Consider the following 27564-nt stretch of genomic DNA (forward strand, 5'->3'; position numbering starts at 1 on the left):
AGTTTAGTTTTGGGTCAGGCCAACTCACGGAGATTCTGAGATTAGGGCATGGAGAAAGCTTGTCCTCTTCCTGCCCTCACCCCCCTCTATTTAATACCACCCTCAACATGGAATCAGAAAGACATGGCTAATCGGAACCCCTTTGTCTCTGCATCTGAGGGCAGCCCAGTTCCCATTCGGAAGAAACATTTTTCTTTCAAATGTCCTATTGCTGAAAACAAGCAGAAACAGGCTCATTGCTGCCAGCAACTGGTGATTTTGAATAAACTGTACTTTAGGGACCTCCTTTGAAGTCAGGTGTGTGAGGGTGTCTCTAATTAAGTGTGTTTTGTTTTTCTGGGAAGAGGCCAAGAGCGGCTTGGTGGGGTCGCTCCTGGGAGTGAGTGACTCCCCAGAGTTGCCTCGTCCAACTTCCTTTAAGCATCGAGACCTTGATCTGCTTCTAAGTGTCCTTGTTAGGTTCTTGACAACATGGCATGTAGAAACATTTGGCAAACTATCACAGAGCCGTCCCTCCTTCCCTGCTACCTCGTGCTCATCCCGTCCCCCTCCGGCCACCCCCAGGGAAAAGGGACAGAACTTTCTTGTGCTTAAAGTCACATCAATCCAGAAGGACTAACACCCCTTTCAGAACTGATGCTCTTATGTTGGCTACTTCTCCCGGTGCTGTTATGCTAATGAAACATTTATTAAGTGTCCCTGGCAGCCACCTTTGGGATATGGGGTGATTTACTAGCTCTTCCAAGCCTCTATTTCTTCATTTCTTTCTTTAAAGTTTTATTTTATTTGTGCATACAAGAGCTGGGGTGATGGCCAGAGGTGCCGGGGAAACGGTGCAGTGAGAGGACTCACCAGAGACAGAATGGGGAGCAGAGCATGCAGATGGACTGAAAGCACTGCTGAGGGGAACAGCGGATGAGACAGGAGAGGTCTGCTGTGCCATGTGGGTCAGCTCCCCGGCCAGGGATAGCACTTGTGCTCCAGTGGTGGTGGATAGCTTCAGAGTGCTGAGACTTAACCCCTCGTGCCACCAGGGAGGCCCCATTTCTTCATTTCTTTGGTGGGAATGAAAACCTTTATCTTCTAAGTTCTGTGCGTCTGTGTCATTTACATATCGCATAGCCCTCAGGACACCCCAGGAGAAGCATATCGACCCTATTTGAAGACCAACAAAGTTAAGGATGAAGTAACTTGAATGAGGTCAAAGATTTGGACTCTGTGTCCAGGTCTCTCTACTCTACTGGATTCTCTAGTATTTCTCTTGTAATAATGAATTCCAGGCTCCAGTTTAAGGAAGGTTTTTGGATTAATGTTTTCATTAGAGTTCAAGTTGTGACTTGAAGCTCAGAGTTTTGACAGAATCACTTCACGTGGTTAGACGGAGGTGTCCTTTCAGCAGAAAATCAGGGGTTGGTGTGGATGCTGTTCAAGGGGCTCCTCATCCTCCACACCAGTGGCATTGACTCTTGGGGCAGTGAGTCCCTAACTGAGGCCTTCCCTGCAGAGCCACAGGAGCCACAGACCATATTCACATTAAATTCCAGGGAGAGAATGTAGCCTGATGCTCCAGGGTTAGTTCAGAGCTCACAGGTCACCCTAAAGAGGCAATAGCAATGCATTCTGCTGAGGGTGGTTTCCCCAGTGTGGGGTCTCCTTAGGGAATGTGCATAAACCTCACACGTGACCACAAGCAGACTTGACACTCTAGATTATAGGTCCTGGAAGAACAGTGAGAGAACAATTGGTGTTTTAGGGAAGGTGAGAGTATCACCTTCATTCCATAGCCAAATTCTTGACTCAGTACATCTTGATTCAATCACTGAGCATCGTAGTGACCAGATGGGCAAAGATCTTCACCTTCATAGGAAGGAGGTTATATTCTAGCAGAAGAGATATTAGTGAAACAAGGCAACAAATATACATGTTGGATTGTGACAATGCTTTGGAGGAAAGCAGTGCCAGGGATAGAGGGTGCCGGTGCACAGAGGGCAAGATCCTCTCCGTGATGGGACTTTTGGGGCTAAGACCAAAATGTAGTTGCTTATTCATGGAATGATCTGGGAATAAACCTTCCATTAGAGTGAACTAAAAGAGTATAAGCCTGAGCTTATGAGGTCAACAGTCTGAAAAGTAATTTAATTGGCCCTGGAAAGAACGATTCAGCTCTCAAGGGAACCATAACTGTAGCTTCCTGAAAACTGTGTGGAAAGACCCTCAAACTCACACCTTTCACGAGCTTCCTGCCAACACAATTTTCAGTTCAAGAATATAAACTTCATTTCATTTTAATAAAACTTGCACATATTTTAAGGTAGACCATCTGATGTGTTCATATATATATTATATATACACATATTACATATGTGCAATAATGTAATAATGTAATGTAATGTAATGCAATAATGTAATGCAATAATTACAAAGTCAAGCTAATTAAACTAGCCATCTCTTTATATAGTTACCTTTTATTTTTTGGTCAGAGAGCACCAGACATTTACTTCTCAGCATATTTGAAATACACAACACATTCAGTATTCTTAACCATGTGACTGCAAATATGTGCCGTTTGAACAGATTTCCCCATTTGCCCCACCTCCCTGCCTGAGGTTATTACTGTTCTAAGCTCTGCTTAGACAAGTTTGATATTTTTTAGATTCTACATAGAAGTGAGATCTGCATCAGTTTTCTTTGCATCTGGCTTATTTCATTTAGCATGATGCTCTTCAGGTTCAAGTTTATGCATCTTATTGCACATGGCAGCATTCTTTTTTTTTTTTAAAGATTTGTTTATTTATGCATATAAGAGCTGGGTTATAGGCCAGAGATATGGGGAATGAGAAGATTCACTAGAGACAGAGTGGGGAACAGAACAGACAGATTGACCGAAGTACACTGCTGAGGGGAGCAGCAGGCGAGACAGGAGAGGTCTGCTATGCCATGTGGGTAGCTCCCTGACTGTCCGGGGATTGAACTCATGCTGCAGGGGCTGTGGATTGCTTCATAGTGCAGTGCTTAATCCCTTGTGCAGCCAGGGAGGCCCCTGGCATTTCTTTTTCCAATGACTGGATGATATTCCATTGTGTGAGTGTGTGAGAGAGTGTGTGTGTGTGAGTGTATGTGTGTGTGTTACAATTTCTTCTTTCATTCACTGATAGTTCCTTAGGCTGTTTCCATAGATTGGTTATTATAATTAACACTGCAGTGAACATGGGGGCTCTGGTATCTCATTAACACTCCAATTTCATTTCTTTTAGATATATACCCAGAAGAGGTATTGCTGAATGATATGGTTACCCTACTTTTAGCTTTTTTGGAGAACTTCCATACTGATTTCCATAATGGCTTACCAATTTACATTCACACCAACATTACACAAAGCTTTCCATTTCTCTATATTCTTAACAATAATCATTATCTCTTATCTTTTTTAAAGTAGTCAGGAGACTACTTTGTATTTGACTACTTTGACTACTTTGTGGTTTTGCTTTGTATTTCTTTGCTAATCGGTGATGTTAAGCACTTTTTGCTACATACCTGCTAGCTGTTTGTGTATCTTTTTTGGAAAATTATCTATCCAGGTGTTTGCTCATTTTTTAATCGGTTGGCTTACTGGCTATTTATTTGTATGAGTTTCTTATGTATTTTGGATATTACTTCTTATCAGATATAAATTCACAATATTTTCATCCAATCCATTTGTTGAATTTTTATTTTATTGATTATTCCCTTTCTCGTGCAGACTCTTTCCAATTTGATGAAGTCATGCTTGTTTATTTTTGCTTTTGTTGTCAGGGCTTCAAAGTACAAGGTCATTGACTTCCATTTGTGGGCCAAGCCGAAGGGTTCCACTGAGTTCTCTGGGGCAAAAAAACAGAAATCTCCTCTGAAGATCATAGGACATGTGTATTTAAGTAATAATCACCCTGTGACTGATCAGAAGGAAGAATTCATGATTCAGTTAGTTACTATTTTGGAATCTTTTCATGTTCTAATATTGCTGGGGTTAATGGATTAATTAGAATGTCAGAAAACAGTTTGGGAGAATCATTTTGGTTATTACCTTTAGTCCTGGACTGATGAATACTTCTGCTTATGTTGGGATTTTTAATTCATTGAAAGCTTTGGGGAATAATGGTAAGAAATCATGTGCCTTGAATTGAACAAATCAGAGGTTGAATCTTGGTTTCATCACACCAGAAGCCTATCCTTGAACCTGATAGTTAATTTCTCAGAGGTTTAAAGTTTCCCTGTAAATCTTACCTGATGAGGCATTTTCAGTGTGGCTAAGAGGAAAAGCAATGTATGTATAACCTCTGACATGTGGTAATTACCTAATTGATGATCACTGCTATCACCCAACAAGCATCTTCTCTCTCTACGTTCATGAAACATGATGTTTCCTTCTTGGAGGCATCTTGGGGATGTTAAGGTAGGATAGGCATGATTTCTACCTTCTAGAAGCTTTGCTTTACATTGTACAGACATGTACCCAAGAAGCTAAAATATATCAAGAGAGGAAAAGGTACTATAAAACACACACAAGGGAGTGATTCCCTCCAATTCTGGTTATAGGAGTTTCATGGAAGAGGTTTCAGAACTTGATAAGCAGAGATGGTGTGGAAAGTTCTTTTATTCTTCCAATTAACTAGAGTGGTTTGAATGAAGGCATGAAGCTGGAGCTCAGAATGTGTTTGGGAGCTGCTCGCAGAGCTGTCAGGTAGGGCAGAAGGACCCAAGCAGAGTCATGAGGAGCAATATTCCAGGAAGCACCCGATCATGGAGCCCCAGATGCTGTTGGAAGGTGTCTGGACTTCATTCAGTCAAGTAGGAAACCATGAAAGATTTTTGATGAAGGGAATGAATGATCTGATAGAACTGGACTTCAGAGAGATTACTCTGGCAACCCTCTGTGGTGTACACAGAGCACGGAGACTTGTGATAGGAACAAGAGCCCTTAGTGATGGTGGACATACCACGTTGTGAAAGGATGACTCATTCCTTGCAGCGCCCAGTGAGCTAAGTGCTAGGGCCTTCCTCCTGGTTATAATGAAGCGTGGGGCTGTCGAGTGACGCATCCAAGGTCACCCAACTGGTAAGCCTTTGCAGACCCAAATCTGCGTCTTTGTACTCTGAATCATTATACCCTATGTCCTCAAAAGCCAGCCAGATATCCAGGATGCCTGCATTCTACCCTGCTGTCTCTTTCCCTGACCTTCCCGGCCTCAGTTTGCTCATCTGTGAAACAAGAGACTTGACTTAGTTTCTGAGACATTTTTTAACTCTTGTTTTTCAGACCTCTATATTTTAATGTGGACCTGATCTTCTAGGGCAGCGCTAGTGTACGAGGGGGCTGGGGGTGGAGAGAGGGGATGGGCAGGAAGAGGTTGGATGAAATGTTAGTGCGAGATAAAAACAAAACTCTAAATAACTTTTGCTTCTGATTGAGATTTTTTTGTTCTCAGAGTTTCTCTGGCTCTACCTTTACTTAAATTATTTTTTTTTTAAAAAGCATAGGTGGCACACATTGAATAAAAATGCATATTTTCATGTTCTGAATGGTGGTGACGGTGCATCCTTTTAAGAATACACAGCTTCTCATCCCCATGTGTTGAAACCCTGTGACAGTTACTACTCAAAGCTGCTGTCAGTTCCCGGTGACCCAGACTGACCCTTATAAGGAAACTCATTGAAAAGGAGCAAGTCAATACCGAACGACTCCTTTAAGGCTCACTGCCCTTGGCACTCAGCTACTTGGGACAAAACACACTTTTCCTGACTAGTAAACTGTTTCTGAAGCAGCTCGATCCAAGCTGTCGCTCCGCCCCTTGGCGAGTTCAGATTTTTCTCTTTATTTCGAGACATGGTGCTGGCCTCCCTGTCTGCAGCAGGAGTCCAGCCTGAGTTACTTTCCGTTTCCAAGGCAACTGACCAGCCCAACAAAGCCACCGGCTCCGCGGGCTGCTGGTGGGGGCTGCCCAGCCATCACCCAGAGCTGAGCTTCATTTCCCAGGACCTGCCTGCTGACCTCCTGGCTTTTCGGGGGATCTGCGCTTCACTTCACGCTGGCTGTCTCTCTGTGTAGGAGCGATGAGGAGGAAGCCGATCATTGTGACAGGCCTGACTTGATCTGGCTGCCAATTCTGACCTCTGCTGCATTAGACAGTGTGCATGTATTTTCTCTCATTCACGCCCTTTCTTCCAGCCTCATCTAGTCTCCTTCTCTCTCTCTCTCTCCCTCCCTTCTCTGTCCTCTCTCCCTGGTGTGTGTTCTCTCTCTCTCTCTCTCTCTCTCTCTCTCTCTGGCCCTCCCCCCCCCCTCTCAGGCTGTAGCCTTCTTAATGTAGTTTAATGGATTTACAAAGAAAGCCAGGCAAAGGAGCACTTCTCACTGGCTGTGGTCGGACCATGAGCTAGCTGACCATGAACTTGGAAGGGCTTGAAATGATAGCAGTTCTGATCGTCATTGTGCTTTTTGTTAAATTATTGGAACAGTTTGGGCTGATTGAAGCAGGTTTAGAAGGTAAGGGAGTGCTCTTCAGTGATTTCTACAAATTCTCTGTTTTGCAATAAAAATTTCTGAAGTGAATGTCAGAAGCACCTGAAATGAGAGCAGGGAAATGTTACTCTGGGGTGGACATTAAGAGAGACAGGTTTTTCAGGGGAGAGAAGATGAATAAAATAAACTTTTTGTAAGTTTCAACAATTTTTTTTACAACAAAGAATGTTAGAACTGTGAGAAACACTGAATCAAAACATTAGAAATGCAGGGTTTATGATGAGGATGTGTGTTGACATTGAAAGTATTTAGTCTATATTGATATGATATTACTTCATCTATTATTTTATTTCATTGTATAAGCAAATTTTAGGTGGTATGTTGTGAGCTCCACTTGTTTCTTGCTTAGCAGATGTGTTCATCAAATAGAAATGCACTTATATGTATGTATTTTAATTTCTTATGGTTTAAGATTGGAGCTGAAAAATGAAAAAGGTTTTTATATGGTTGTCTAGAGAAGTATTTATAAGGATTTCTATTTTGCATCCCAGTGGAGACTCTAAATGTGCAGTCCCCAACTTATAGGACATAGAATCCAAATAGTCAATTGTTTTTGAAATGTTGCTATTTTCCTTCATCATAAACTCATTCTCCTAGTCTCCTTAACAATCATCTTTTTCTTTAAAACAAAAACAAAAACAAGGCTTGAACTTGCCTGTATCTTTTCCTGAATAATTGTTTCTTTGAGAATCAGAGTAAATTTAGATGATGATTTTTCTCTTTGCTCAGAGCATATCTGAGAATATGTCATGCAGCCAGTTATTGTCTCTGTAAAGTTCTCAGAGCAATTTTTAAAAATATCTCCAAATGATGTTTGACGTTGTGGTGCTTCGATATTGCTCCTGCTCCACATTTTAAAGTGGAGTAAACATGCAAAAATGTTGAAAATGTGTTTACCTCCAAAACTCATCCAGTCTCCAGAGAATGATGGCCACATGTGACATAAATAAGGTTGCATGTACAAATAGCAATTACCTAGTTACAGTCAGTGCCTCTCTCTGATTCAGGATATAGGAACCTGCCTTTGTAACTTCTGGTGGAAGGAAGAAGGGTGGTAAAAAGCAAGGATTGTTAAAGTAATTTTAAAGTAACTTCCAAGCCCTCCCTGATGGAAACCTTTATAGTTCTCGAGAGGATACCTTCTAAATCCTAGAAGTGGGGACACTTTGAAATTGACTTTATCTGGAATCAATAACACAGTTTCTATGCTCATTAATGTGTGTTATTTTACCTGCAAATGTGATTGGGACCTCCCATTTTAATGCACTGTTTTTTATTCTCCTGAGATTGATGTGAACGTGTGTGGGTACTCTTAGTTATGTTGAGAGATTTGTTTTGCCTTATTTCCAGGCTGATGTGTGGTCATTCTTCAAACTGTTTGACTGAGGGCTTTTACTCTTGATGTTGTTAGGAAATTTACTCTACGGTTGGGTTTGTTTCAAGAGAATAATACTCATGCTCCCAAATTCTGAGCTGTGAGAAACTGTTTTTCCTGTTTCTTGCTAATTATACTTAGAACTGTATTGGTCTGTATTTTCTTTCATGTATTGTCTATTTTACAATATCAAAACTTTCCAGGTCCACATTGTTCTTGGTCTAGGGGAAATGTATTCGCTCATTACTTCAGTATAAATCAGAGCTGATATCCAGTGTTTTTAGAAACTATTTTAAAGAGTAAAATGTTGATCGCCACATGAAGGAGGAATTATATTTAGTGTGTAAAAGTTGCTAGAGACAGGGAATGATAGATCTGTGCATTTTAAGTTTGCATGAGACTTTTCTTCAGCGTGAATGGTAGAAAGTCAAAGACTTTCAAAACATTATTTAAGTTGGGTGCATATGCTGCTTACTGAAGATCAAAACCATTGTATATAGTTTGTATATACTTTGAATCTATAGATGATACTGTGCACACCCAAAGTCACCACTCATTTTTATTTACTAAAAAAGGATAAACAGTATTTAATATCAAAGTAACATCTTGTATAGACTTTGTGAAGCACTCTGTAAAACAAACACTGCTTTTTCTCTCATATATTTTTTCACCAAGGAGTTTGTGGGGGGTGAGTGGGGTTAATATTCTCTTTCACCTTTCTGATTTCTGTTTGCTCAGGTATCCTCTGAAAGAAATTTGAATATTATATAGAATAAATTGAACCTAGGTTAAAGCCTTAGGAGAATCATTTTGGATTATTTCCCTGAGCAATTAAAACTTTTCATCTAAACTGCTAAGTGTTTTTACAGCGTTGTAGCATTCCAGAAGCAGCTTTCCTTTTTATTGTTATCTGTGCAATGTGCTTTATGATCTCAAGGGCATATGTAATACTATGCTTGCATAATGTAGTTATTCTCTTGCTTAAAACATGTGTAGAATAAATGTAATTCAAAATAAATTGGCAACATGAAATATTTGCATTTGTTTATCTTTGAATACTTTGGCTTCCCTTTATTTGCAGGACACAGGGAGGGATTGGGTCTGGGTCCTTCTGCTCCACTCTGTGGATGGCATCTGCAAGCACACAGGTCTATGGCATATTTTTATAAGTGAAAAAATTGCACTTTTGAGTGACATTCTTTAATATGACAAAAGAAAACAGCAGCAGGAGTACAGATTCTTACCCCTCCTGTGCTGCTCTCTTGCTCCCTAACCTTGGATAAGCACTTTACATTTCAGTTGCTTGGACTTGACAGTCTCCAGGGAACTCTCATTCCAACAACTCTGTGAGTCTACAGGACAACTGAAATTTGATCATTTATGTAACACATACCCTTTCTTATGCACTAGGTATCAATGGCCCAGTTAGGAACTGATCAACAGTGCACAGCTGTTAGACTCATCATTCCTCACCTCCATCGAAGGATAATTTATCATACCTCAGGGAGATTTTCATTGTATTTCAAGAGAATAGAGAAATGTCCTTTCCGGTAGCTCTAGAATTTGACATTTAGGGCTGCTATTTTAGGCATCCTTATGATACAGTTTCTCAAAACTTAAAATGATGATAACAAATAAGTACATCAGTCTATAATGTATTAACATTTCAAGGTTTACTTGTTTTTGTTTTATGTTTTGTTTTGTTTTTTTTTTTTCCCTTTGATAATTCTGTTAGACTTCAATAAGTTTTCTTTTGAAGAAAAGTAATCTTAGTATCAGGTCAGCATGTATTTAAACAACAGTTTTAATCTGAGCCAAGTTTTGAGGATAATGTACAATGCCAGTGTTTTGAATTCACAGGCTCATTCTACTTCATGAGGAGTTTGGGAAGTTTCAGATTATGCTGGTTTGCAACACTACTAAAACCTCACAATAGTAAATTGCCTGTTTCCCAGCTATAAAAATGAAAGTGGTTTTCTGTTAACATATTCCAGGGAGAAAGCGAATCAAAATTTTAATAGCAAAGCTATTTCATTATCTCTGTATGCAACACTGGGTTGGGAAAATATCTACTTTCATTCAAATATGTATTAAATCATGCTGAAATAGTTACTGAGTTAAGAAAGAGCCTTCCTACTCCCTACTCGCACCCTTACTCACAGACAAAATTTTACAAAAAATGCAGTCACACAAGTCTTGATAAAATTCACTTTTATTGGTAATTATTTTTGCTCAGAAGACAGAAACAACTGATAATCTTTAGTCCTTTATCAATTATGCCCATTAGCATTTCTTTTGTAATTCTTCAACTTACTTTACTAGCAGATATTAGTAAAAGTATAGCATAAGCTTCTTCAAGAGATCTGAACCTGGTATGAACACAGGAGAATGGAGCACTTGGCTTCCTGGCCTGTGGCTGGAAGTGTGGCTGCGTTTAGTCTTTCAATGAATTGGGCCAAATGGAAAACAGTATTGACACTGTGGTTATTCCAAAGTCTTAAATGAGGACCAAGGGGCTGGAGATAACTGGAGCTGGGTCATGGTTTCTATCTCAAAGAGTTTACTTGAAATTCATACAGCATATTTATAAAAAAATTCTCCTAGAATTCTGCTGCCCCAACTGTAATGGGAAACCAAAGTTGACATGTGTTTAGACTATCAGAAAAGTCTTCTAAACTGTGAGGCTTACCAAAGACAAAAATAATGTACAGTGAATCTAGAAAACAAACCACTGCTTGTTTTTTTGTTTGTTTGTTTGTTTGTTTGTTTTTTACCAACTAGGAATGTAATAAGATACTACATATCCCATACAGCTTTCTTTAGGGTTTTTTTTATAGTGAATAATTATTTCAAGAACTTAATGCTATAAAAGGAGTCATTAGGAGTATTTAGCGCACTCAGAGATTATATTCAGAAAATTCAGAGTTATTGCCTTATGTACTCACCACAACTTTTCCCCTTAATAGTCATGTAATTTAGGATAAATATTTGAACTCTATAATCCTTATTTTTATGCATAAAATAGAATAACGCTAATTAATATTAATATGTTGCTTTGTTGAGAATTACCTATACACAAGGTAAATGTTAAATAGTACAGTATAATAGCAGATTGTATTAAGGTGTGAAACATAGTAGCATATATATTAGTATTAATGTTAATATTATTATAGTAGCATCTTATTTAATCTTCAGTATGATCCTCTGAGATAGTACTGTTGTTCTCAGTTAGAAATAAGAAAATTCAAACCATAGAGCCTAAGTAAGTTAGTTCAAGTTTACTAAACCAGTAAGTTACAAAGTTCAATTCAAACTCAGGTTATCAGGTTGTAGATCATACTCTAAAATTTTAATTTCCTAGATATTGTAGCATGATGGCAATGGCTAATAATTTGGTGAGAGAAACAGCATCTTAAGTCAAACAGCCATCAGCTCATTCTACAAACCTTCTTGAGCATGTTCTATAGGTGAAACACTCACACTCACGGTATGTTCATACTAACATACTGACTGTACTATTCTAAAAGTAGGATAAGGAATACTATGAAGCCTCTATTGTGTAAATTAGACACACTCTTTAGTATAAAGGAATCTGCATTAAATTGTATTCAAATTGAACAGAGTTGTTGGGTTCTAGGGTAAAAATTTAGAAGAAAGTAATTATGTGTGTTCGTTCTCAAACTGAGTCCTGTTTACGTTATTTGTCTGTGGGTGACAGATAAGGCTGTCAAAAGTAGATGGAACAGAAAAAGGCTAGTGATTTTGGAGAAAGGTAAAAAATCAGCCAGCGTCGCTACTATGTAAAGATGGGGAAGGATCTAGTTACCGGAACAGGGTGCAAGAGAAGAGTGATTATTACTATACAATAGACAGGATGAAAGAAGAGCTACATGTGCCCCCAGAATATCAACAATGCAAGACTATAGGTGTTATTTCTCTTTTTCAGCTGGATAGAGTGGAAATTCAGAGAGATTAATAATGTGTTCAGGGTCACAGGCAAATAAGTGAAGGCATCTGGATTATTTCCAACACCTTCAAGCTGTGCTGATCCCAATGGCATTCACTGTGACTACAGAAGATAAATATCGAAAAATACAATATAACATAGATAAGCAAAAGCCATCAGTAATGTAAACCCCGCCTACAGAGCATGACTATAAAAATAAGAAAATACTTGTTTTTATTTATTTTTTTTAAGTTTTATTTTATTTATACAAGAGCTGGGGTACAGACCAGATGCACGGGGGGTGAGAAGATTCACCAGAGACAGAGCGGGGCACAGAACAGGCAGACTGATGAAATACACTGCTGAGGGGAGCAGGGGGGCGAGACCGGAGAGGTCTGCTTACCATGTGGGTTGCTCCAAGGCCGGTGGGGATTGAACCAGCACTGCTGAGGATGCGGACAGCTTCACAGCGCTGCACTTAACCGCCTGCGCCACCACGGAGGCCCTGTTTTTATTTTAACTGAATGTTTGTACACCTAGTTTTATGTACAGATGGTCTGTTTAAAAGCAAGCTGTAATGATGCACAGAGAGACAGAGAGAGAAAAAGAGAGAAGTATCTAAAATTCACATCAAGTTGTGACTTACCAAAGTTTTAGAGAATGGAACATCTTTCAGAGATTAACAGTTTCAAATTGATCATTCACTGAATGATCAGACAGAGGCACTGACTAACCAAATGACATGTTTTTACTTTTATTTGCATTTATTTTATGCTGAACATATTCCGGGGCCATAAGGTTTTGCTTCTTTGGTTTCTTCTGGGGTCTTTTTCTTCTCTCCAGTTTCCTCTTCTGGTGTGGGAACCAGCTGCTCCTTTTCAGTGAGGACGATCACAATACGTGGGGAGAGCTCACAGTAGGGTCTATCTGACTGTGAGCTCTGTAAATTCTGTGACCCGTCCTAGCAGCTTTGCTCGCCTGGATGTTCTCAGTGACCAGAGAATCTACACATAAACCCTTAAGGCCAGCATTACTCTCTGCATTGTTAGGATATGCAATAAAATCCAGCAGCAGGGGCTTCCCTGATGGCCTAGGGGTTAAGTCAGTGCTATCACCAATAAGACTTGAGTTCGATTCCCGGCCAGCCAGGAAGCTGACCCACGTGGCACTGCAGACCTCTCCTGTCTCGCCTGCTGCTCCCCTCAGCAGTGGATTGCAGTAGATCTGCCTATTCTGCTCCCACACTGTCTCTGGTGAATCCTATCAACCCCCACATCTGTCCTGCACCTTAGCTTTTCTATACACACACAGACACACACACACACACACACACAAAACCCAGCACTCATTGTGGGCCACTGACCCTGTGTCAGGCCCCACTTCAGGCCTGGGTGCACCTGCTGACTCCTCCCTTGTGAGGACAGAATGCATGTTTCATGTGGTGCTTCTGCAGAGCAATCTCCTTCAGGTATGGGGTAGGTGGCCTTTTGGATGTGCATATCCTTGATGGCCTGGAAAGTTTCTTGAGTGTTCTTAAAATGAACACTAGGATTTAAATCTCTTGATTTATGGACTTTTGTTGGCTTTTTGGGGTCAAATGCATAGCAAACCATTTTCAGAGGTCACCCCAGGCTGCTTAGGGGCAGGACTGAATGGCATGTACCTGACAGAATTCTTCTCTAGAGAGAAAAATCTAATGGGTTATACTCAGAAAACAAACTTCAAACATAATCCAAATTCCACAAAACATTTATCCAAATTGTAGTTCTTCTAGGTTATTCTGATAGTGGATCAAATATTCTAAGACTTGGCTGATGGTAAGTTGCTTTTACACTTTGCATTATCATCAGAGACATGTGCTATGCAAAGAATCCTTTAACTGAAGGACTTGGCCATAAATTGAGGTGTTTTCCATCTAGATGACTTATCTGAATATGTTAATGGTAGAGACTCATTACCTGACACCTGACAATCAATATTGGCCCAGAGGATGAATTTCTGGAAGACTCAGCTTTAATACCCAATGCATATAAATTTGAATAACACGAATAGTTATCCTAATGGCTCATCACCCTGATTGTTAAAAACTGGAAGCTAAATGCTTTACCTCCTTAGGTGCCTGCACCATCCCACCTCTCTGCTTAAACTCCACTTCCACTGTCTAGACTGTTGGAAGCAATTCATTGAGACACATTTGAATAGGTCAAGTGATTCATCAAAACTCATCATCTTACTGCTGAAACAATACCACCTGTGTGTCTTTGTGTGTGTGTGTTGTGTGTGTGTGTGTGTGTGTGTGTTTGAGAGAGAGAGAGAGAGAGAGAACTGGGGTTTAGGCCAGAGATGGGGGCAGGATGAGAGGATTCACCAGAGACAGAGTGGAGAGAAGAACAGGCAGATTCACTGAAATGCACTGCTGAGGGGAACAGCAGGGAGACAGAAGAGGTCTGCTATGCTATGTCCCTGGCGGGGGATTGAACTCAGGCCATAGTGATGACAGCGCTGAGACTTAACCCCTATGCCACCAGGGAGGCCTAGGGATGTTTCAGTTCTTACAGAGGCCTTAAAACATAGACACTGAGAATAGACTCTAAAACCAAAGTAATTGGACTTAATACTTACGTTCCAATTCCAATGCATATTAGCTACATGACCTTGTGGAAATACCACAACCTTCAGTACTGAGTTTATGTCTGTCTTAAATGGGTATAATCATAGCACCTCACTTTCCTTTTCCATGTGACTGGTTATGACTTAGTGTTTCTTGGGCTTAGAGTTGTGTATAGGATATAATGAATGATTTATGTGTGTTAGCATTATGGCCAGGTACCATCTTTCTTTCCGAAGGAAGGAGGGCATCTCTCAATATCTGAAACCAAAGCTGAAGCCATTGCTGGCTAAGCAAGTGAGAACTGCACTGGGCAGATACAGCCATTCAGAGCACCACAGTGCAGATCCATCACAGGAATTACATTCTAACCAAACTCTGCTGTTACTAATAGGAAATCGTTATTGATCGATTGAATTGGGTTTAAAATTGGCTCGGGTGCTACTTGCAACTACAATCAAAGAACATTCATTTCCCTTTTTGAAACCACACCAAATGAACTTTTTATTTTCATTGCAGACTGTTTAGACATTTAAGACTATTTATTGAACAACTCCCAAGTGCCAGCCGCTGTTCTAGACACTGGGGTTGCAGCTGCAGGGGAGAGACACAAACCTGATGGTCGCAATCTCCTCAACTAAATTTTAGATACTATAAATGCTACCAAAATTGTACAGGAGACAGAATAATTATAGCAGAATTCATTCTTCATTTATTCTGCTATGCCCCACACTTTGTTCTAGGTGCGTTAGTGAACAAAACCAATGTCCTTGTGAATTTAATGTGTTAGTGGGGAAGCAAGACAAAAAAGATACATAAACAGGGGTTGCATAATCTGATATGTGATAGAAGCAAACAGAAAGTAAACAGCTCCAAATGGTACATAAGCCAGGGTGCTACTTATGACAGAGTGGTCAGAGAAAGCCTTTCTGAGAAACTGCCTTTTCTGTAAATATTTGAAAGAAATGAGTGTGAGAGTCACAGTAGAGTCTGGTACCAGAGGATCCAGGCAAAAGGATGGTACCAGGAAAAAGGATGAGCAACTACTAGAAGTTTTGGCTGGAACAGTGTTTTCTGTGTTCCAGAGGTCTGGGGTAACCAGTGGCGCTGGAGCAAATCAACTAGTAAGGCCTGGGGGAGCAATAGGGGGTTGGCCAAGATCATACCACGAGGGCCCTGCACAGTCGTGGGCGTTACTCTTTGTTAACTGGGAAGTCACAGAAGGATTAGGATACAGAGTCTCCACCAGCCCCCAATTCCAAGTTCTTGTATGGGCCTGACAGCAGCTTTCAAACCACAACTGCCTGCCCCAATTTTAACATGGGACCTGACCCCCAACACCTCATTGTCTTGCCCCAGATCCCGTGTGGATTCATCGGTTTTTGTCTGACCTTCCTTTTCTGCAGGGGGAGATGGGAGAACTGTACCTGCCATGAGCAATCTTTAACATGTGCCCAAGACAAATATTCCTCTTTATGAAACAAGATCTGCTCTTTCTCCTGCTACATGGGGCAGCCTAGTCTTCACTGGGTTGCTTCAAGATCCTGCACTATATGCTTGATTCTTAACTGCATCTTTTACACCAGTGCAAATTGTCCTAATAAAATATAACTAGAGAAGACATTTTAAAAAAATCAAACAACATCCTTGAGTACCTTCCATAGAGAGACTATTATGACTATAGAAGCAAAAAGCCAAATTTCCCAAAAAGGCAGTCCATTGTTTTCCTTGGAGTAACCCCTCCTCCACCACATACTAGCTTCAAAGATAAATATTCAAATTGGATCTTTTCTAAATTGAGAGGAGAATAATACATTTATGTCCCAGACAGTTGTACTAATGCTTTTTTTTTTTTAACTAGTGAGACTTATAGAGACTATAGCCCACCCTCCTCATTTAATGATTAAATTGAGGCCTAGGAAGGTTAATTGAATTGTTAGAAATGACAAGACTAATTGGTCGCATTAGATATCATAATAATTACAGCATCTACAATAGAGTGATGAATGATATTCTAGGTGGGGAGGTAATAATTTTACTTATTTGCAGTAGCGATTTAAAAAAAAAAAACCTCTAAGAATAATTGTATTAGCTATAATTAGAGGAATTCTGGCTATTTACTTATGTATATGTTGTGAACATTCTTTCATCATTTTGTTATTTTTCAGTTTTGTTGGCTTATGGCCAGGGAGATGGAGGGGTGGTGTTCCCACTGCAGAGGCAGTAACAGGATTCCTGGTGAGACATGTGAAACTGTGAGGACTCAGCCTCGGTGTGGTGTGATGAGATACCAGCTTGGGTTCATCAGGAATTGAGGCCTAAGTCTCATTATCAGGGATCCACCCAGGCTCAAAATTAAATGCATGGTGCTCAGGCAGGCATCAAATGAACATAGAAGTGACAACCCAAATGGGGAGGTCTCAGTGTTGAAGAGCAAGAAGAATGCATACCAATACCACTCCCAAGCAGTTTCTCTGCATTATACTTGTTGGCAACATTCTTAATACAATAGTTATGATTCAAGATTTAAAAAAATGAAAATATGGGAGACTCCTGGTGGTGCAGCAGGTTGAGTGCAGCACTATGAAGCTGTCTGCTGCCTCTGCAGCACCAGTTCGATCCTGGCCAACCTTGGAGCTACCCACATGGCACAGCAGACCTCTCCAGTCTTGCCCACTGCTCCCCTCAGCAGTGTATTTTGTCAGTCTGCCTGTTCTGCTTCTCGCTCTGTCTCTGGTGAATTCTTTCACCCTCTTGTGCCTCTAGCCTGTACCCCAGTGCTTGTATAAATAAATAAATCTTTAAAAAAAAATAAATGAAAATGTGTGCATGTTCAAGAAGTTTGGATCCCTTGTCTCTAATGACATTCCTAGACAGGGTCTGGCTGGGATCTGAATCCATGCTGTCAACATGAAAGCACAGCTCCCCAACCATCACAGCCCTGCCTCTCAGTCTGTTCTAGATTATGGTCAGAGGCAGAGTTATCTTGATTCAACTGAATCCCTCATGTGTGTGTGTTCCTTCCCACCCACATTATAAATATATACTCTCATACAGTATCCCATATCTGTGATTTTGTTCACTCTATTTTCATCAACTCTTCTCCCCCAGTTAACTAAGATTAAGGCCCCAGAAAATAATCTGCCCCTGTAGTGAACTTAGAAAATCTTGTCCTTCCTGGCATGAATAAGGTTCATGACTGGAAAGTGAGATCCACCCTCATTCAAAGGAAGTTCTTGTAGGGGGTCCCCACCTCCATAGCAGCTGTGAGGGAGATGTTCTCCAGATCTCCCAAAGAAATGACTTAGAAACTAGTTGTGTCTGACCTCCAAGAAGTCCCAGGCACCATGTGGTAGAGTCGCCAAGTAGAAGGAGTACATGTTTCATATCAGACAAACATGGATTTGAATCCTACTTTCTGCATTTGCTGCTTGTGCTGGGGCAGCTGACTTGATCTTTTTGAGTCTCAGTTGCATCCTACAGAAGCTGGCCTTTGTCATAAGGACTAGTAGAGAGGACTCTAGTACCTGCTGTGTAATGTGCTCTAAGGGTGAGGTCTGACTGTTAGCTCTCATGCAGAACTCATGCAGGACAATGACTGCAGAAATGAGGCCTGGATGGACAGCCTCTATTTTATCATTTGTTTCACCAATGATTATTTAGTTACACGCTATAGTGAAATATCAATCTAGATATGCCTGTGTTTGCACTGTCCTCTCTCATTTAGGACAGATGGACCTTTCATATTCAGAGATATTCATTCATTCATTCATTCATTCATTCATCTTATAGTCATGTAGTTCCTACCAGCTACTATTATAGAGGGCTAGGGATGTGATCAGGATAATAACCGAGGTCACTACTGCTATAGAAGAGTTGCCTTGATGGTAGCAGAGACTCCCTCCTGTATGACATTAGGGAGGGCAGAGAACAGGGGCATCCATGTTGGCACATTCAACATGAAAGCTGGGAGAGAGTCTTTTTGTCTACTTTTTTCTCAGTTTTTATGAAGTTGGGGAGGTGAAATGCATGTGTGGGGAAGGGAGGAGAATAATTGGCTGTTTTATGTAGAGAGAAAGTAAGAATAGTCTTTGTAAAGTTGGGGGATGTGAATTTACTGAGCCAATATGAGAAGACTGTTGGGCAGTGCTGAGTGCCCCTTTGAGATCTGTAGTCATAATTTTCATGGGAGATTCTCCTGGACTTGGATAAAATAAGATTCTCCCGGATTTGGGTACATTACTGCAAGATCATTCTTTCTAGACATATTTGAAGAGAAGGATATAATTGGGTAGCAAATGGAAGGATAGAAAAAATAGCAAGGAATTTAGAGGAAAGATGCTTAATATAACCTCTAAATATGCTAACAACAGATATAGCAACTCAGACTATGGAGGCACAACCACAGAAGATTTAAATTGAACCAGTTGGAAATTGTGTCCTCCAGTTATGTGACAGAGGTCAGTGAATGAAAATTTCATTTCTCAATTGTGTCTACATAATAATAGTGTATAAATCAAAATAACCAGTAAAATTGCTCAATGATGAGATACAACAGAGTGCTTAAAAATGCTAGTTAATTTTAGAGTGAAATTGCTTGAGGAAATATTTTCAGACATTCCCCCCAAACCACAGATGAAGTCCTTGAAGCTGTAGATGTACTTCAGAAATGGAGTAAAATTCAAATACACTGAAAAGAATTTTCAAGATAAATTCTGAGTTTCAAAAATAAAGCTTTCCCATCAGAATGTTTTTTTAACTGGGGATATATTTATACTTCTCTTGCACCTACAACTTTTAGCCACCATCTTATAGTATTGAAAGTTTCATCAACGCCTACCTTCCAACATGTGTGTTCAATGGCTATTAAACTTAATGAGGCAATGTATTTTTGTATGTTCTAGTCTATCTACTTGTGTTGCCAAACACACTGTAGACTTATGGGTGAACAGACATGCATATTTCACACACACATACACTAAGAACAGAAATTCTGAAGTCTTCAGTTAATATGTATCAAACTCATTGAAGAACCTCAAGTCTTAATTCTTTTGTATCTGTGATGATTTCTTGGAAGGAGGATTTATTTATATTTAACCATGGGTACAAGTACAATTAACCTTTGTTCAAGTACAAAAGAGAGGAGTACAGTGAAAAAGAACACTAGGTAGAGAATGAAGTTTGATGATGGGTTGAAGTACAAGTTATGCCTTTAGAATAAAAATCCAACTGCAATTCCCAATTTAATTAGCTATTTCCTATAAGGCAACTTACCTAAGCTTTCTGATCCACTTGTTTCTTCCATAAAACCCTCAACTGGATTTAGCTCAGACTACTGTCTATAAAGAATACATGTTGCCTAGACAAAGTGCTTAGTAGGGCTAGTTCTATTCTTACTTTGGTTCTTACTCCCCAGGGCCTGAAGCTGCCTTCTTCATCGGGAGGTGCCCAGTCTTGGTTTCCATCCGTCTGTTCTTGATCTGACCTGCTGCCTCCCCTTCAGTGTGGGTTCCTCCTGCCCCTGACTGGTGCCTTCTCCCTTGCCCAGGATTTTACTCTCAATTAATTCAGTTTGGCTAAGAGCCCAATTTCATCCACATGTTGAGAAAGTCTCCCATTTATCCAGCATATGTCAGATGACAGTGGCATATGCCTCTGTATTGAAAGGATGTTTAGGATATACTTCTTAAGTTTAAAGAACAAGTTTTAAAACAGTCTAAAAATAACAATCCCATTTTGAAAATACAAAGAAGCTGGGGGAGACTGAGCATCCCATTTTTAACTTCTTGAGAATGAAAATTATTCATTGTTGATGTGTAGTTGTTTAACTTTTTAGGTTAATTCCATTGTATTTTATTGAGGTGAGGGGTTAATTTTATAAGGGAAATGAGTGTCACTATGAAATGTACATATTGTTTTTGTTTCTCCCCACAAGAAACACAGTGCCCTATGAGACATCGCCATTTATCATTTTAAAATGAAAAATATATTTTTGAATGCAGAAAGCATATTTAAAATTGAGGTGATGTGTGCTTGATTTTTTTTTAATCTTTAAAACAGATAATTCAGAGGAAACATCTTGGAACAAATGAGAGATTTTCATACTTTAAGGTCGATTGTCAATGACAAACTATTTCTACAATGGTCGTTAAAGAGCTGTCGCCAAAAATATTACATTGTCAATGAAATTATCAGGGGTCCAAGATATTGGTATTATACCTAAGAGTCTCACATCCCTAAAAAAGGAACTCATTTTTTACACTTTTTATAAGGAATTGTAGTTTTATGACTCTCGGGAATCAACCATTCCACGCCATTGATGGGCTTTGCTTCATTTCCTCTGAAAGGGAAAATTGGATTGGGTGTGTGATAGTTGAGAAAGGTGGGGCGGGAGGGGAGAAAATAGGGGGGTTTCTGCTGCTTGGCAATTCAAACTTCCCTTGCTTCTGAGCTTCAGTAATTTTCTCTCAAACAGCAGTTCACTTACATCTGACTGGGCACCATTCATGTGAAAAGTTAGGTAAGAATTATTTAACATGGGGAACAGAGTAAGTGGAAAGGAGTGATAGAAGCTTCAAGAAGTACAAGGAAGCGTTTAAGACCAGCCCAATGATTCCATTAACTGGCTCCCCAGCAAAGAATTCTAAGTAGCTCTCAGACTTTTTTTTTCCCCTTTAAAACTTACTTTATAAAACTAGGACCGAGACATGAGCCCCATGATTTGTCTTTTTCATTAACTAGGTGGATTTTCTCTTGAATAATGAGTATGAAGAAGACGAGCTTGACTTTGATACAAATTGGGATAATTTAGGGTAGAAAAAATCTCTACTTTGAGACTCTAGACTATGATCTTGGAATACAATGTAGGAGCTGCACATTGACAGAGATTAAGTCCCAGAAGAACACCCCAAAATGTGAACATTGTGAAGAGAGAAAAGTGTTCAGTTCCAGTAGTCTTGTGTTTTTATGCAGACTTGGCCTATAGCTAGTTATCTGATCTTAATTTACTTGCTCACACAGGTGGGGATATAGCCTGATAGGGGTTCTCAGGAAGAATAATAAGCTGATCTAAATACAATGTCAAGGGCCTCCCCGGTGGCGCAGCAGTTGAGCGCTGGGTTGCGAAGCTGCCCGCAGCCTCTGCGGTGCCAGTTCGATCCCCGGCTGCTCCCCGGCCACCGGAGGAGGGTCCCATATGGCACGCAGAACTCTCCTGCTGCCCGCTGCTCCCCTCAGCAGTGTACTTCTGTCTTTCTGCCTGTTCTGCTCCCCGCTCTGGCTCTGGTGAATTCTCTCACCCTCCCACGCTTCTGACTGTACCCAGTGCTTGTATAAACAAAACAAACAAACAAATAAATAACATGCCTCTATTTAAAAAAAAAAAAGAAATGTTAAATAAATAAATAAATAAATAAATAAATACAATGTCAAGTGCAGTAGCCGGCAGAGGTCAGCCACTGACTGCTCAGGTCAGCTGAGCCGATAGCCAGCAACACACACCATAGGTCTTATGGCTGAGTCTGAGCCATAGGCTGGGCACTCACCCACTTTGTCAGCTTGGACACCACACTGTCTTTGCTGTGCCTCAGTCTCCTCATCGGTAAATAGGAGATAATAATGGTTTTGCTGCTCTGTGGTTTTCACCATAAATGAGTTAAAATATAAAGCACCTCTAGTGCCTGGTCCAGGTAAACACTTTGAAAACCTTTGCTCTTGGGCCTCCCCGGTGGCACAGTGGTTGAACGCTGGGTTGCAAAGCTGCCCGCAGCCTCTGCAGTGCCGGTTCTATCCCCAGCCACCGCATGGCATGAAGACTTCTCCTGCCACCTGCTGCTCCCCTCAGCAGTGTATTTTGTCAGTCTGTCTGTTCTGCTCCCTGCTCTGGCTCTGGTGAATTCTCTCACCCTCCCACTCTTCTGACTGTACCCAATGCTTGTATAAATAAATAAATAAATCTTAAAAAAAAAGAAAAACTTTGCTCTTATTATTTTTGATAGTCATTGATTCCTTTTCAAAATCTAGTTTAAGTGCTTATTTTGAAAAATTATTTTTTGTAATGGTGATAGTGGCTTCTTTGCTTTTACTTTTTTCCGCCTATAGCCTAAGCATGCACCCATGTATGGTCAAAATGTCATAGGAAAACAGACAGGTGACAGGTACATCATCACTTTGGTGGAGTAGCTGTGCTATGTGCCAGTGCTGGACTAGTCATCTGCAGGTGCCACATACCTCCGGCAACATGAAAGACCTTGAGGGTCTGTGTGCAAGTCAATAGACCCAGGTTCTGGGAGTCAAACATCTAACCCTCCCCAGGAATATTCTCATTGCTGTTCAGAGAGATGAGTTTCTGGCTCATGCTCGTATGCCCAACAGCAATACTTAGTAGAAAAACAACCAAAGCAATGGATAGGAGTAGCCAGACAAATGACCTTGAAGTAAACTTTATATAGCAAAGTTGAATTTGTACTGAAATTTTCTTTTGGGGTGTGTGTATATATATATATACATATATATATATATATATATATATATGGTGTGTATATATATATCATTTTATACACCCCCTCAAGGATACATATAGCTATATTGCTATCATATGATACTATTTATCAGATTTACCAATAACAAAAGCACAAAAAGAAAGGAAGAAGGTGGTAGAGAGTTAAGTAACATACTATAAAATCCTTGTTAGTCTTCACATTGGTTGTAAAATCCTTCCAAAGTTATTCATCTAGACTCCTTTACAAAATAGACTTGAGTGAGGGTCCTAAGCAGTTTGGAAGAGTAGAAAACTGTTGATTACCTGGTCTTGCCACACGTTTGCTGGGGAAAGTCTCTGGTAGGACTTTTGAGAAGTGAGTTAACTTGTCTGAGCTCCAGTTTCCTCATCTGTCACACAGAGATAATAATGTCTGTCTTGGGGAATGGTTATCGTAATTAAATGAGCTCACATATACCAGGCACTGGGAATAATAGCCGGCCTTACATAACTCTGTTACTGTTTTAGTAGTGTAAATATTCATCAGACATTGCATGAATATGATCTCACTTTTATCTTAATTTAGCAATTGTAAGGGATGTGGGACTTTGCTAAGTATTTCCTTGTATTTATAGGTACAGTCTAAGCAATATGCATAGTATGGTTAGCATTATTATAACAATATTACCTTCATTCATATAAATGATACTCTTTTCTTCAAAGTAATGCAAACTCATAAAATACCAGGCAATGCAGAAGTTGATGATATAAAACTTGAGCTGACCTAGTCCTCTCCCTTCTCTTCTTTCGTGTTGTGGAGGACTATTGGAAATTGTGATTTCTGAAGTGTTTTCAGCAGAGTTTAAAGGTCAGTCAAGAAAAGATCTCTATTGCCTGGACTTTAGGAGACACTGTGTCCCATACCCTGTCTAAGTGATTCGAAATAACCTCAAATATATTTAAAGTGTTGAGAATTTTTGTAAACAAATCAGTCTTGTATTGAACCCTCAATGATGCTTGCCACATATTAAACCCCAACAGAATGCAACTGGAAACTGCATTCAATTAGAGGCAGTGCAAAAAAGGGCAAAGGGCTTGGATATCTGAGTCCAAAAGGTCTGGATTTGAATTTGAGTGTTCTCCCCTCGGAAATCTGCATTATGTGTGTTTTCTCCTTAATGTCTTAAAGTTTTCTTGTCAGCAAAACAGAATAATATTTTATCCTCAAAGAGTCATGCTGAAAATTAAATAGCAGATGAAAAGCAGAAACATATGTCACAAATGTTACCTCTTTCTCTCCAATGAATGGAAAGAAATTTGCAGAGAGGAGTCGAGAGGCATCAGCCACCCCTAGGGAAGTGTCTTGCAAATTGTGCATTGAGGAGAAATGTTCTTGGTGGTGGCAGAAAAGAGGATGGCAGATGCCTCACTCTGAGACTTCCTTGTCAGAGAAAACACTTCTTGGGGCTTGATCTCGGGCTTTTACTACATTTACCACCAAACAAAAAAGTTTCTCTCCCCCATTTTGTCATTTCCAGGGCATATAGAGTAGCCTTTTGGGATGCCATTTATCACATAATATGCACAAACCCTTTAATTTCTACCTGCTCCACCAGTTACTGTGTCATTGTAACAGGGCAGGCTGGCCTTCCCACAGGCAGCAATCTCTGGAGGAGCATTTCTTTCATGTTCAAGTGAAATGCACATACAGTGTCCAATCAAACATTCTATTAGCCCCAAACATTTTTCCCTCTTCTCTGCCTATTTTAAGTTGAGAGCTTAGAGGCTGGCTTTCACACTAGGCAAAATACAGACAGGTAAGGAGAAAAGAAAGGTAGGCCCGGTGAGTGGAGGGCATGGAAATGCCCCTGTCGATGGGCTTTTAAAGAAAGGAGCTGAATTGGAGGAAACCCCAAAATAGATGGAAGAACACAGGCCCGGGGCCCCGTGTTTCCAGTCTGTCATTCCTTCCAAAGGGCGCTTTGTAAGACTGCAGCAAGGCCTGTGGTGGTTGGAACAGAGCCAGGTCTTGCGCAATGCTGGGTGGGACCACCATGGCCCCTCTGGTTCTTTTTGTTTGTTTGTTTTGTAGGTTGTATTTTCTTTCTTCCTACCAAAAAATTCTACTTGCTGAGAGGCTTTGATCTCTGACCACAAGAAAATTAAGATTACATAGAAATTTCTCTGTTATTCAAATGGACTTACTTGGAACATGTAGTGAATAATAGGGACACTCTCTGAACTGAGGTTCTGAGGAAATCCTTATAAAGATTGTAAATGTATTAGTTGAAAGAGGATTTGGAGTGGGAAATATTTAAAATTTTGAAAGAAGTCAACTATTTTTGAGCAACCTCCGAGGTCCTCAGACACTATTTAAATAATGCATGTAATTAAAAATTATTTTTATCTATTCATTAAAATTGGGATTATGGAGAGTGCCACACACACTTGACTTAGTTATTTTAGCTTGATTTAATATTTAATTTATAAATAGATGCTAATGAATAGAACCAGGCCATAACAGGGGTGTTTTATGCATGTGTGTGTTTGAAAGGAAAAATATATCAAAATATGGTATCAAAGAAAAAGGTCGGGCTTGAAGGCACTGATGTAGGCATCAGGATGACTGGCGTGGCGTTTGACCCCAGGAATTCTCATTGGGGGTCTGATGTGGGCCAAGAGCTAGAGCAGATGCTGTTAGTTCCTGGCAGTTATCTTAACCCCCTTTTCCTTTCCCAGGTGGGTGTGCCCAAGCCCCGGTTGGACACGCACTAAAGTTCACCCCTGAGTTCTCTAGTGAATCACCCTGAAGTGAGGGCAACCACAGAGCATGGAAATCACACACACACACACACACACACACACACACAGAGATATATTCAAGTCTCACTCCCTTGCTTCAAAATAGGGCAGGCCCCTCTATTTTCCCAAGTTCCCTATGGATTAGATTGAAACTAGAATATCTGGGCCTCCCTGGTGGTGCAGGGGTTATAGCCTCAGTGCTCTCAAGCTATCACCAGCCACTGCAGCATGAGTTTGATCCCCAGCCAGGGAGGTGATCCACATGGCGAGGCAGACCTCTCCTGACTTGCTCACTGCTCCCCTCAGCAGTGTGTTTCAGTCTGCCTGTTCTGTTCCCCGCTCTGTCTCTGGTGAATCCTCTCACCATCCTCACTGCGCACCTCTGGCCTGTACCCCAATTCTTACATGCATTAATAAATAAAAATAAAAATAAATAAAACTAGACTCTCCCAGAAATAACCTCCCTCCTCCCATTTTTCCTCTCTTCCTGCATCTCACTTTCAGTTTCTCCAGAAGTTCCCCCTCCATCAGCCAGGCCCACAGAGAATCTGCGTCCTGTTCTGAATTCAAGGCTCCCACTTAAGACAAGAGGCTTAACTAGTTCTTTTTCCTGGAATAATATCTACAAAATAAGAAACACCCCTTATCCTCACCACCCCAAGGTTAGGGTTCTGTAATTGTGGTCATTCCTGATCTAGCTGCCTTTTGCTGTCAATTTTATTATTGCTTGAATTAGAAGGTGATGTGTTGAGCTATTACACTCTTTTTTAAGGTTAAATAACAAAGTGTAGATAGAATACAGAGTTCAGAGCTCTCTGTTTGAGCATACCCTCATGGAGTTTTTTAGCATGTGTTTTTGTTACCATTAGCCTTCATTAAATTGAATTTTCTTCCTCTACTTAGATTCAAGAAATATTTATTTTTACATGAATTAGTCCAGAGTAGTTCACATATATAGTTACAGTTCTCTAAGGATATTACACAAATACTCCAACAAATGTGATACACAGAAGGATTTACAAAGGCAAATGAAAATGGTTCCAGATATAGCAAAGAGAAATGGTGTATTCCTTTAAAACAATGAAAGGTCAATTCAGAGTGAGGTATGAGAGAGAAAAGTGTAAAGAAAGGAAGAATGGATGAATGAGTGGATTGTTGGGCAACTAGAAATATATAATAATTTTATTGAAGGATAATTAGTATGTCTCCAAATTGACCTATTTGATGTGTACATTTCAGTGAATTTTAGTAAATTTACCAACCTTCAAAACCATACTGATCTGGTTTTATGTTTTAAAGATTCATTTATTTACGCATACAAGAGCTGAGGTACAGGCCAGAAATGTAGGGGTTGAGAGGATTCACCAGAGACAGGATGGGGAATAGAACAGGCAAACTGACTGAAACACACTGCTGAGGGGAGCAGCGGGTGAGACAGGAGAGGTCTGCTTCACCATGTGGTTTCTCCCTGGCAAGCTGGCAATTGCACTAGTGCTGCAGAGGCTGCGGATTGCTTCATAGTGCGGTGTTTAACTCCTTGCACCACCAGGGATGCCACTTATCAGGTTTTAGAACACTCCATTATCACCACAAGATTCCTCCAGGCCATTTAGAGTTAATCTCTACTTATTCCCCAGCCTCACACTACCACTAATTTATGTTCTGTTCTTATAGATTTTTCCTTTTCTGGACATTTCATAGAAATGAGTTCAGACAATACATGGCATTTTGTATCTGGCTTTTTTACTTAATGCTTGTGATCCACTGATGTAGCATATGTCAGTAATTTACTTTTCAT

General features: G+C 40.2%; 1 protein-coding gene across 4 annotated transcripts in view; it reads left to right on the forward strand.

The window, feature by feature from the left end:
• Positions 1 to 27564, forward strand: part of KCNIP4 (potassium voltage-gated channel interacting protein 4) — a gene marked incomplete at both ends in the record, with an annotated part of 891330 nt that overhangs the window by 473454 nt on the left and 390312 nt on the right. The window contains one exon of one of the 4 annotated variants that reach the window (XM_084233320.1): positions 6374 to 6520. The exons of the other annotated variants lie outside the window; for them this stretch is intronic. Coding sequence (XP_084089446.1) covers positions 6421 to 6520 — 100 coding nt within the window. Of the gene's footprint in view, positions 1 to 6373; positions 6521 to 27564 lie in introns of those variants that run through there. 4 annotated transcript variants of the gene reach the window in all.

Source organism: Talpa europaea (assembly GCF_964194135.1).
Source record: "Talpa europaea genome assembly, chromosome: 5".
Lineage (NCBI taxonomy): Eukaryota > Metazoa > Chordata > Mammalia > Eulipotyphla > Talpidae > Talpa > Talpa europaea.